Genomic DNA, 13,094 nt, shown 5'->3' on the forward strand with positions numbered 1-13,094 from the left:
AAACATGCGCGCGGTAAGAGCATCTACGGTAATTCACGTTGGCCAAAACACACAAGGAACCGCGTTGTGAAATAAAATATCACCGGCAATCACAGACATCCGCATTCGGACGGGATTAGTTTTCTCAGAGGATCACCTGAGATTGCTGAAAAACGGTAGGTAATTTGCTCTGGAATTATCACAGAGGTTGTGTGAGAAAAACACAGACGTGGGAGATTCGGACGGGATTAAAACCACCAAGTACGTCTGTGAAACGCAGATTTCTGTAACGACCCCCTGTAAAACTAGTCCCGTCCGAATAGGGTTTAGTGGCCAGTGCTTGCTCGCTGGTCAGAGTCTTTTTTTTAATTTTTATTAATTATTAAAGTTCAATTAACAATCATACAAAGATCACAGTAATTCAAATTACAAAAATACAGGCATCACAGTTCGTAAACAACTATTACACAAAAATAAATAAATAAAATAAATAAATAAAAAAAAGAAAAAAAAAGAGAGAGACTTACAGACTTCATTTTTAATAAAAATGCATAAAATAAATTTCTATTTTCAATTAAAAAGTTTTGAGTATATATCAATTACTGACACAGCTTTCTTATGTGGGGATCTACATAGGCAGGCACACAACCTAGTTGCATCTAGTGGTGGGCAGAGCGAGGCTTCATGAAACACTGAAACAGTTGAAGCAAAGTGCCGTATTTGTTTCGAGGCTTCGAAACTTTACCGACACCCGTCTCCACGGTGACACCTAGTGGCCAATTGCCCATGTTATCTGAAACAACTTTGACAACAAGCCATTTAAAAATAAATAAAAATATTTTGTTTTCGTTAATGTGGTGATATTTTAAAATCCTATAATAATATCCTATATAATCCTATATCATAATAATAACTAGGTTATTTTGGTCATGAAAAATGAATAAAACAAATAAATCCACAATGGTCTAATTTTTTTTTTTTTTTAAAGATTTTTATTCAAAAATATTAATTGCTCTGCTGTGGAAGGGCTTAGCCTACTTCTTTTTTTACTGATAATTTCTCCAGCCTTAGAAAAAATCCTCTCACAAGGGACACTTGTTGCTGGCATGCATAGATATTTTTTAGCAAGGACATACAAATGAGGAAAAATCACAGCTCTCTCTTTCCAGTAACTTAGTGGATCATGGGTTCTTGGCAAAAATGCATCTTTTAGGTACTTTTTAACTTCTACTGTGGCATCTGCTGTGGCACTGTGTATCGCCTGGGTTTCATGGATACGACTATCAAAAAGTTCCCATAAACTGTCCTGGGTTTCTGTTGTTGATGTTGTTGTTGATGATGATGATGATGGGCCTGATGTTGACTGTGGCTCTGAATGAAAGTAAAAACAACAATTAGTTACTAAGTCTAAACTGACAGCATATATGAAGTATAAGTCACATAATTATTCAGATGACATAAGTCCATAATGTCAGATGAAGAGTGAAACTGCTTACCAGGAGTTGCTGTGTTTGAACGCATCAGCGAAGCACACTCCAGTGTGATCTGCTTTTCAGCCTCCTGGGCTTTGGCAGGATTTCCAAAACCCACATTTTTGAACCTTGGGTCCAGCAGTGTAGCCAGAGCCAAGGCTCTGAATGACTCGTACCCACCACATCTTGAGTGCAGACCTTCTTGCAGGTGTGTGCCTGTTCAAAACACAAGCAAACCATATTGGTTATATTGATAAAAAATAATATGTCAGTTGTGGCCAATACATTACATACAGTAGTATGGTCATTGTGGCCTACCTAATTGTGCAGTTGATTCCTGTGCTGATTGGCCTTTTTTCTGCGATAGCTTGTGCTGCAACATCCTGTAAAGTGGTATGAGCTTTGAAGCAGACAATCTCTGTTCCTCTGACAACTCTGTCGTTGCGAGTTTGAAAGGCTGCAGTAGTGACAATGATTCTTGTATAATGTTATACTCAAAACTTGTCAGCGGAGCAGTATCACTGTTTAAATTTGATAGCGCTGCACCCACTGGCTCTCGTTGCTCATACAAGCGCTGCAACATGTCGTAAGTGCTGTTCCATCTTGTGTCCACCTCCTGCATCAGTTTCAGAGCTGGTCTGCCCATCAAGCCCTGCATCTCCACAAGCTTGTCCTTTGCTTTGTAGCTGGATCTAAATAACCCCACTATCTTTCTGGCTTTCTGTCGTATTTCATTGATGAGTGGGGTTTGATCTAGGGCCTTTTTTACAATTAAATTTAAATTGTGGGCAAAACATGGGACATGCCGAAGGTTCAGTAGCTGGGCACTTAAGATCATGTTGGATGCATTATCAGTCACCATACACTGAACTTTGGTGGTTATTCCCCACTCGGCCATTAGCAAAGCTTTAGCCTCCATGAGATGCTGGGCTGTGTGTGTTTGGTAAAACCTCCTTACACCCAGTACAACAGTTGCCAGCTTTGCCTCTGGTGTTATGTAGTGGCAAGTAACACCAAGGTATCCGTCCATATTAATGGAGGACCACATGTCAGCTGTAAGGCTAACAAAATCTGCCTTTTTTAGGTCCTCCATTGTCTTCTCCTTAGAAATGTTGTACCTTTCGGTTACCATCGTTTTAAGTGCCTTCCGGGATGGGAGGACATAGCTTGGATCAAGTTTGTTCACAAAAGCCATGAAACCCTCATCCTCCACGATAGTGAAGGGCTGCAAATCCTTTACCACCATGTCTACAAGAGCCTCATCCAATTCCCTCTGTCTGCCTTTTAAAAGAAAATAAAGATAAAAGATTAAAAGTACTTTCACAAAACTAAATTAAAAAAAAAAAAAAAGCTTTTTCAAGTTTGGAAAAGTTTATGCTCAGTGTGCAAAGACAGATCAAATACAATATAAAATTACAACAATTAGGAAAACCAAAATGTTGTCTTCAAGCCTATAAAAATATCTATGTAATACAGTGACTAAGTTTGTGAGATGTTACATTTACATATTCAGAGTGAAGCTGTTTTCAACATGATTGGGAGTTTTGGAAAAGATTGACGTTACGTTGTAAGGCTGGTGGACACAAGCCTAAGTCTATTTAAAACTATGGACTTTCTAAACAGTGTTACATGAAGTACATATTATATCAAACAATGTATACCTTGTTTAGATGGCCCAGCAGTGTCAGTAGCAGGCCTAGGTACAGGGGGAATGTTACCATCCTCTGCACACTGCAAAATGGCAGGATGAGTGCTCCTCAAATGGCGCATCATGGATGATGTATTGTTGAAGTAGGCTAGCTGCCTATCACAATAAATACATCTCACTTTATTTGGGGTTTCCAAATGGAAATGCTCCCACACCACAGATTTACGGCATCTCTTCTGTGGAGCCTCCATTTCTCTCTCTTCTATTAATGTCTATATCTATCTATCTATCTATGAATCTATATATTTATGAAAGTATATATATATATATATGAATCTCTCTCTCTCTATATATATATATTAATATATGAATCTATATATAAATTTATATATCTATGAATCTATCTATCTATATATATATATATATATATATATATATATATATATATATATATATATATATATGAATCTATCTAAATTCTATATCTCTAACTACTGTGCTATCTGTCAATATCTAACTTAACCTATATAAATGTGTCACTATATCTATCCTAACTATCTGTCACTGTCTTTAGTTTATCAGTAAATATATTTAACTTAAATGTAACCTAAATATAACTAACTAAATCGCACTATAAATGTCAATAAATCGTAAACGCTATCTCAAAATCTTTCTCCTCTCACAAAAACCCACGAGGTGAAGGTGCATTAACTCCTCTTTTAAACTTTGTGGCAGTTGAGACAGATGTGCGATTGTGTGGTTTGTTCCCGCCCCTGTCAATCAAACGCAGACTCGGCAAGCGTGCCACCTGTCGGTCGAGACACTTATGAAACGCGCAGAAGCTTCGTTTAGCCATAGTCACGTGACATGGGTGTTTTGAATCACAGTTCGGAGCAGTGTTTCGAAACATCTACGCTTCGGGATCTCGACACTGTGTCGAAACGTTAGTTTCGCGTCAGCCATCCCTACGGAATGTTCACCTTTGTCTTCATATGTCAATGAGCTGTGGGACAGTTGAGCATACTGAAAAGTAGGCCTATATTTTTTAGCCATGTTTGAGTTGACTATGATATGCTGTTTAATGAGGCTGGCAACTAACATGATTGTTTATTTCCCAAAAGGGACCAGGCCAGCCACTGTTTTCTTGTGATTGATGTGCATTTTTTTATTGTTTTGTTGGTTTGTTTGTGTGATGTGATTTTGCTTCTGGGCCTACCACCCATGTGCCCTACTTGTAGTAGCATTGTTCCTTAAACTGGTGTTATCCGTGCTGGTGGGTCTCCTCCCTAACTATGTCTTTTGCTTAGGCTATCCCTGTACAAGGCCGGATCCACACTGATGCTTTGCCCCTTCTTGCCAAGGGACCACATTGTTAGAGACATTGGTTTGGGGTGTCTTTATAACCATAACACGGTGTGAGATTTTTTGTCGTGGTATCTGAAGATCTTGAATGAGTGGTGCTTGCTGTGTTGCATGCTTCTTCTGGTGCTGGGTTGCTGTCTCCTGTTTCTTTTTGTCTCACCAGGGTCCACCTGAGCAGGGGTTTCGCATTGGCTGATCCGACCTTCCTAGACTGAGGAGAATCCACCAATTGTATAGCAGTATTTAAGAGCCATTTTAATAACTTTTCCACACTTTTTGTACTAAATTGTAATAAATTTGAAATACATTTATATACCTGCCTCTTGTCAACTGTCCCTTTGCGGGGAAAATATAGAGTTAGCTACACTACATTAAGGGAAGACTTGTGGGTCCTCCTGCCCATCATCAGGGGGTGGCGTAGTCAAACCATAAAGATTTACTCCTTGACGGGTACCACACTTATTTTTTACAAATTTAAGAGACTCAAAATATATATCAATTTCAATTTGGAAAAATTTAAAACATGGTCTTGATTTGGAAAATTTAGCTTTATGAATATGGAATTTACCTAGTAAAATAAAGAGATTTACAATATTACATAAACTTCTATTACTACAATCAAAATATGTAATAATCTGTTTCCCTTCAAGCGTTATTGTATGTTTTGTTTTAAATGCCACATAACTTTCAACATTTTTCCAAAATGTAATACAAAATGAACAACCATAAAAGAGATGAGATAAAGATTCTTGTTCAGTCTTACAAAAACTACAAAGATCATCAACAGGTTTGAATTTTGAAATAAACAAATTTGTGGGATATATATTGTGTAATATTTTCAAATGTAATTCCCTAACTTTATTTGTGATATAAAATCTAAAAGGAACAAGCCACGCCTCATGTCAGTTGATCTCAGGAAAATTATAATTCCAGAAAAATTTTCCACGAGGTGTTATTTTCTTTAAACTTGAAAAACCTTTTTTAATGTGCTTATTAGTACAATTGCTACTCATAATATCCATACCGTTTATATAAAGAGAAGTATTTAAACCAGAAACTTTGTTTTGTTTTTTATAACTTTTCATTAGTTCTAATATGCCATTAGGTATAGACTTTAAAACAGAGTTATATTCTTTGAATGTTATTGGAAATGCCTTCTCTCTGAGAAAAGTTTCATATTTACATAATTGATTATTACTGTCAAAAAGATCTTTTAAAAATATAATATCTCTATCGATCCATTTCTGCAAATAGAGTGACTTGTTCCCCTTAGTAATGCATTCATTATTCCAAATGATGGACTTGTGTGGAGAGAAGTTGTGAGAATGACAGAGCTTCCAAGCCAAAAGAGCTTGTTAATAAAATTGGGATAGTTTTAGTGGCAATCTTGTAATATTGTAGTTACATTTCAATAAAAATTTTAGGCCTCCTACATTATTAAAGATGTTATTGGGGATAAAGTACCATAATGATTCAGGTGTCCTTAAACATTCCTTCAACCATTTCACCTTAAAGGTATAATTTAAGTCACAGAAGTCCAAAAATTCAAATCCGCCTTCATCCTTCGACCCAGAGAGCACCGCTTTTTTAAGGTGATGGTGTCTGTTTTTCCACACAAAATTTTTAAATATGGTATTTATATCTTTACATATTGAATCATGAACATTAAGAGAGAGAGCAGGATAAACAAATCTTGAAATCCCTTCTGCTTTAGTCAAAAGAATCCTTCCTAAAATAGAAATATCTCTTTGAAGCCATAAATTTAAAATTGTTTTAGATTTCTTCAATTTAGATGAAAAATTTAGTTGTTGACGTTGTTTGTGATCCTTGCAGATATGAATACCTAAATATTTTACACATTTTTTAACAGGTAAATTAAACATTTTTTTCTCTTCAGTCTGATACAGGCATAGGACTTCACATTTAGATTTGTTAAGCATTAAACCCGAAGCAGCAGAGAATTGGTCAATTAGGGTTATAGCTTTATCAATTTGATGTTTGTCATTCAAAAAGAGAGCTGTATCATCCGCTAGTTGAGTTACTCTAATTTCCTTACCGAAAATAGACAATCCCTTAATAATAGGACTGTGTTTAATATGTAATGATAGTAATTCAACCACCAGCAGGAACAAAAATGGTGAAATAGGGCAAACCTGGCGAACTGATCTCAGTACAGGGAATCTTTTGGTTGTGTTGGGATATAATATCACAGAACTATCAATATTTTTATAAAGCATTTCAACCATAGATATAAAATTTTGTCCAAAATCAAAAATCTGAAGTGCTTTAAATAAAAAATAGTGTTCTACCGTATCAAATGCTTTATAAAAATCAAGAAATACTATTAGTGCATCAGTATTAATGTTATCAGAATAATCCACCAGGTCTAGAACAAGTCTTATATTGGAGCTAATGTGACGTTTAGACATAAAACCTGTTTGTGTTTCACTTATTATCTCATGAAGACCTCTTTTTAATCTTTTAGCAAAAATGAATGATACAATTTTGTAGTCAATATTTAAGAGTGTAATAGGTCTCCAATTTTCTATCAATAAATTATCTTTATCAGGCTTAGGGAGAAGACATATTAAACCTTGCTTCATGCTCGAAGACATTTCCTTTTTTAACATACATTCTTTAAATAACTCAAATAAAGGATTTTCAATAATCTCCCAAAAATGCAAATAAAATTCAACTGAAAGCCCATCATTACCTGGTGATTTACCTTTTTTCATTGAACAAACAGCCTCTGACATTTCCGCTTTAGTAATAGGACGATCACAGTCTAACTTAAATTGTTCAGATATAGTTGGTGTAAATGCTTTAACTGAATCAATGAATTTATCACACTCAATAAATTGAATATTAGACTTATATATATTGCTATAAAATGTACCAACATATCTTGAAATATCTAAAGAATTAGAAGTAATGTTATTATCAATTTTAAAAGTAGTTAAATTATTTCTTTAGCGATTTCGTTTCTCTAAAAGCAAAGAAATAACTCAAATTTTTTTCTCCTTGCTCTAGCCATTTTGCTCGCGACCTTACAAAAGCTCCTTTAGCCATATCAATATACATATCATCTATTTCCTCTTTTAATTTTTTCATTATAGTTTCTTCTTCCTCTGAAAGATTATTCTTCATCATTAAAATATTTAAATTATCCATAATGCTTATTTCTTTTGCTATATTATTTTTTTTAATTGCTTTACTTCGTTTAATTGCTATTTCTCTAATTTTAAATTTGAAAAATTCCCATTTTTGTATGTGATTCACATCTTTATTATCAAATATGCTTTTTGCTGTTATTTTGACTAAATCACAAAACTCATTATCTTTTAATAAATTATTATTTAGTTTCCAATAACCACGTATATTACCATTTTGTTGTTTTGTTCCTGCTAAATGGATTGCAATTAATTTATGATCAGAAAATGGAGCATAACTATGTGATGATTCTGCCACAAATTGCAGACAAGAGGGAGATATAAGCCACAGATCAATTCTAGACTGAGAGGATCTACTAACATTGCTCCAGGTAAATTCGTCAATATCAGGGTTTAGAAAACGCCAAACATCTATAATTGCTAGTTGTTCACAAATATATGCAGTACTTTTGAATCTTGAATGTGGAGTTAATCTTGCAGGTACTCTATCTACAAGATCATCTGGAGCATCATTATAGTCACCTCCAATAATTAAATGTGCCCCTTTGCATTTGTTTTTAAAGGCTTCAAGTTTCAAACAAAGTTGTAAAAAAATTATTTTTGCTTGAGCTGTATTGTTATAGTTGTATAAATTACAAATTATAAAAAAAGATTTGTCTAATTTGAGAACCAAGATTATCCATCTACCCTCGTTTGAGGTCATTGATTCAATGATATCTCCTTTAAATTTATTAAGTAAAATGGCGACACCTGCAGATTGTTGTGAGGCATGACAGAAATAACATATATCTCCCCATTGTGCTTTCCAAAACTTCACATCATCGTCCACCGAATGAGTCTCTTGTAAAAAAAGTAAATCAGCATCTTTTCGTCTACTGAATAAAAAGATTGATTTCCTCTTGGTGCTATCACGAATACCTCTTACATTCAAAGATATTATTTTTAAGGAACTAAAACAGAAGTCTGTCATAATACAAAAAAAGAAAAATAATGAACTGGATGTCTGTTCAAGTTATAAGAACTAAGTTAGTTAAAGGAAAAGAGAAAAAAAGACCTGAGATAGAAAATATAAAGTATTAGCTTACCGCCAAGTAGAAAACTCTGAACATGAGTACCTCAATAAACTCCTTAACATTCTTATTTTAACTATTGGAGTGAACATATTGCTCTTTTAACTGTCTACCAAAAGAGCTAATCGTGTGACATTAACTTGAACATTTTACCTCACATTAAGGTAAGTTTAAAAAATTATGCGGTGTGTCTCACACCGTTAATAATGACAGCAGACCCCTGCCATTTCGTTTTCTTTCCGTCAGCACGCGCTTTCTGAACAAGAGGCCAGAGTTTATTTCTGCATTGTCTCTCCAGTTGGGTTAGATCTTCCGTCATTCGAAGATTCTTTCTCTTCATGAAATCAGCGTTGAGAGAAGCTCTCCATAGTTTGAATCTGAAGGTGCGCATGGTGAACGGAATGATGATTGGACGTGTGCTTTTATCCTCTCTCGGGCGTCCAACCCTGTGCACAGTGTCCACCATGAACCCAAGCTTGCTCTTTTCCTCTGGGATGATTTCCGCAATAATCTCCAGCACCTCCTTCCTCACGTCCTCGTTGCTGCTCTCTGGAAGATTCAGAAGACGAAGATTCCATCTCCTACTGTACCGCTCCGACTCTTCTTGTTTCTCCCTCAGGATAGTCATCTGGTCACTCATCTTTTTTACTGCATCCTCAGTACCTTTACACTGAATCTCCAACCCTGTCACATTTTCTTGCACTTTAGCAATCTCTGCTGTATTTTTCATAATCATTTCTTCAAACTTCAAAAAACGGTCGTTTAAGCCGTTAATGGCTTTTAGGAAATCAGCATTTGAAACTGCTTCTTCTTCTTTAGTGCAGACTTTTTTAGGATTTGGGCTTTTTGTTGGAGTATCAGGAAGGGGTTTACATAAAACCAAGAACGAACTTTCAGCATCTATGTCCATTAACAAGCCTTCCTTTCTCACCTTCTTAGCATCTCTCTTTGACATCGTAGCACACTTGTCCTGGCTCATTAGCAAAACTTTAGCTTACAACACAGTGGGCACGTGTCCTCGTTTAGCAAGACTTTGGTTAGGCAAAGGGCCTTTTATTCGAGTGAAAAAACTTACTGGATGCAAGAGCAACACTCCACTCCTTCATTTGTCGATAATACAGTCTCAAAAATTTTATCTAAATCATTAGTACTCGATCAGAGTCTCGGAGCTCAGAATAAGACATCCGCACCGGTCGCCATCTTGGACCAACCCAAGTGTCGGAAAGTTTTTTTCGAGTATGGCTCTGTGTGACGTTAGGTGGAGCAGAATTTCCTTATATGGGTCCTGACGCACTTCTCCCGGAAGAGCACAGGCTCCCGTATAGCAGAGCACTGAGAGCACAACAGACAATCACTGATCAGAGCGAGAGCGTCGCCAAATGTCACAAAAGTAGTGTGTTTTTGGTTGCCAGGGCAAGACAACCCTGCACAGATTACCAAAAGAGAAACAGCATTAAGGGACCAGTGGATGGAGTTTATTTTTACAGAGCATCAACGGAGTTGTGCAAGTGTTTGTGTTTGTTCCCTGCATTTCGAAGATGCTTGTTTTACAAACAAGGCCCAGTTTGACAACGGATTTGCACATCGTTTATTTCTTAAGGATAATGCAATCCCAAGGAAAAAGGGTCACGATCGTGTGTTGGAACCGCAGGCGGTGAGTAAAACTGCTTCAAATATCTCTGCCTCCTTGTTAGTGCGTCCCCTCCCATCGGAGACCCCGGTTCGAGCCCCGCTCCGAGCGAGTCGTTGCAGCTGCTGCTCTCGTTCAGTTTCAGCCTCTGGATCTGATTCTGGATCATAAATAAACGGCTGAATCTGACTGTTAGTCATGGTTTGTTTTGGATGATGGGTTTTTCCTCACGGTAATGTCACAGCTTCCAAACGCTCTCAACGCAAAATCCTACTGGCTCTCGTGATTCTTTAGCTCCGCCCACACGCCACGCCTCCAGCCGGTCATGATTTTCTGGGAAAAATCGGTACAGACTATCTTTCTCTTATGAATATAATAAAACTAAAGACTTTTTGGATTTATGAAGGATGCAGTACTACTCTATAGGTACTCAAGATTAACAGGAGATTGAGTGAAAACGAGCATTTCACCCCCCCTTTAAATATATGATGGATTTATTTTATGGACTCCATTGTGTAGAGTTGTGATTTGATAACATTATTCATATCTTTTCACTGGAGGCCCAGTGTGTGATCTAGCATCAAAAGTGAAAGTTTAGTGTATCCTATGAAATTATAATTATTTCATGATCCTCTGTCATCATGTCTATTTAAATGTGCATTGATAAAATAATTCTTACTGTTAGGGTAATCGTTGTCTCTGCTGTTTTGTTGCACAGGTTTCAGTTCTTCAGTCGGCATCTTCTTTGATTCGTCTGTCAGTTGTGTTACATTCACCAGAAGAAAAACAGGAAAACACATATCATCTCATTTACTCATCGGATTATGTTATTTGTGATCTACGCAGCAGAATTGTGTTTTCTCTTCTAACTTTGATTTCTTTGCTTTTGATTAATATAATTATCTAAAATGTGCTTAATGAACTAGATTCAATATATCAGGATGCATGTGACCTAATCAAGAATTCAAAAATAATTTTTACTTAAACTGTAGTTCCCAGCATGCTTTGTTTGGGATTTATAAGAGGATAGTAAAACAGTTATGTGATATTTAAGTGTTATTTTATATGCTTTTGAGAGATGAAAAGAGGGGGAACTTGATAGTGTTTAATATGAAATAATGTTTACTGTTTAAATGACACTGGGTTAACACTGAAGAGTGCAGCATTTGCATGTTATGACTTCAAAAAGAATGTTTAATGCTTAGCATTTAGCATGCTGATATGTGCTATTGCTAACTAAAAGCATATTGGCTTGTACAACCATATAATTCAGTCATGAGACATAAAATATGTAAAACTGAATGATTGAATTCTGTGAGAAAAGCATACACAGTAAAATCAATTTAAAATTACTTAATCAGGTCACTGAAAAATGACTTCAGTCATGTTAAAACTATGTGAATAAATTATTTTTGTTTAACCTGAGAGATTCCTGTGGGACTTGATGTAAACATGTAAATCCAACACACTTTTATCAGAGTATAGTGTCATCTCACCTGAGCTTTTGCCCGGTCGGAATACGAATCTTGCTGCAGCTGACAATTCATGATGTTCATACATTTCTTTCTCTCTTCTATCAAGTTCCATCGCTCTTCGCTATCTCTCTTCTGTCCATTTCTTCCTCTCTTCTTTCCACTTCTCTCTTCCTCTCCTCAGATGGAGATTTTGGAGGTCATGCATGTGACTGTATGATGCAACATTACAATTTTATTATTATGTGCTTTGTTTATACTTTGCTTGTCACATATTATTTTCCATTCACATTCATTCATTCCCGAAAATCTTTCTTTCACCAAAATGTCATTGAATTCAATAAATTTGTATTTCTTAAGATCTGGTTGAGTTAAAGGAATGTACTCTTCTAAATTCTGTCCTTAAATAACTTTTCCTCAGCATATTAATAATTTTTTCTTGCATTAACACAAATTCACGGTAATTCACGTGACCTAGCTGCGGCTAAATAAATATATGTTTGCGATGCCCTTCAATTTAAATTTATTCTAAATAATAGTATTTATTTGTATGTAGTTGCATGCTTGTGTGGGTTTATACAGCACAGTCGCACATCATTTTCCCTTTTATGTTCAACAGAAGTCATAAGACTTTAGTGTGAGTAAATTAATATCTGCTGTTTTAATACACTACTGCTCAGTTTCACTAGATGATGCTATTAGTCCATATATAACATTACATGATCTTTATCCTCTCAGCAGGTTCTAAGAATATGTTGATGCTTTTATCACAGATATTTCACTTTCTCTGGTTACAAAATTATAATCAACCTACAGATACATCACTGGATTATTTGCATTAACACTATTACTTGATTGTAATTACATTGTCGTCGCTGTGTATATGAGCAGCATAAAGGTGTGCTGATCCAACAGAAAGAAAGAAAGGGCTACTTTTTGCACATAAAATAACACACAGTCCAATTTCAGCCTTCAAATCTATTTAATATTGATATTGTCAGTTTAAGAATCACTATACTGAACTACTGTATAGCTTAAAATGCAATTGGGTCAAATTCTACAATTTTGCAATTAGACAAATGTTTAAAAAAAATTGAATACTGTATGTTGTGACACTTCTTAAACAAGAAGATCAAAAGGCAAGACATTTTTATGTAAACAAGCTCAAAATTAAATGAAGAAATTATAAAATATACGTTAATATTTATAATTCTTTATTCCTTGTCATCTCAACACAATATCGCTGATCATTAATGCTGTTAAACATTTAAAATGCATTAATCTAAAGGGT

At 35.5% G+C, this 13,094-nt stretch overlaps 1 protein-coding gene and 1 long non-coding RNA gene across 2 annotated transcripts; one reads left to right on the top strand and one right to left on the bottom strand.

The window, feature by feature from the left end:
* Positions 1-697: 697 nt before the first annotated feature.
* On the bottom strand, positions 698-3,256 carry LOC127941555 (zinc finger BED domain-containing protein 4-like). The gene is made up of 4 exons (XM_052536719.1): positions 3,113-3,256; positions 1,770-2,732; positions 1,476-1,667; positions 698-1,350 (listed from the first exon to the last, which is right to left on the bottom strand). Exons 1-4 carry the CDS (start codon positions 3,222-3,224, stop codon positions 962-964), a joined length of 1,656 nt encoding a protein of 551 aa, XP_052392679.1. The 5' UTR covers positions 3,225-3,256; the 3' UTR covers positions 698-961.
* An 803-nt stretch (positions 3,257-4,059) lies between these two features.
* LOC127941556 (uncharacterized) lies at positions 4,060-4,774 on the top strand. The gene is made up of 2 exons (XR_008149105.1): positions 4,060-4,129; positions 4,407-4,774. It is a non-coding gene; the product is annotated as an uncharacterized LOC127941556 (long non-coding RNA).
* Positions 4,775-13,094: the final 8,320 nt, after the last annotated feature.

The sequence above is a fragment of the Carassius gibelio genome, chromosome A21, assembly GCF_023724105.1.
Source record: "Carassius gibelio isolate Cgi1373 ecotype wild population from Czech Republic chromosome A21, carGib1.2-hapl.c, whole genome shotgun sequence".
Classification (NCBI taxonomy): domain Eukaryota; kingdom Metazoa; phylum Chordata; class Actinopteri; order Cypriniformes; family Cyprinidae; genus Carassius; species Carassius gibelio.

Coding starts and splice junctions, on each gene's coding strand:
- LOC127941555 (XM_052536719.1), bottom strand. CDS start 3,224: ATGATGCGCCATTTGAGGAGCACTCATCCTGCCATTTTGCAGTGTGCA. Junction 1,668..1,769: donor GGAATCAACTGCACAATTAG/GTAGGCCACAAT, acceptor TGTTTTGAACAG/GCACACACCTGCAAGAAGGT. Junction 1,351..1,475: donor TTCAAACACAGCAACTCCTG/GTAAGCAGTTTC, acceptor ACTTTCATTCAG/AGCCACAGTCAACATCAGGC.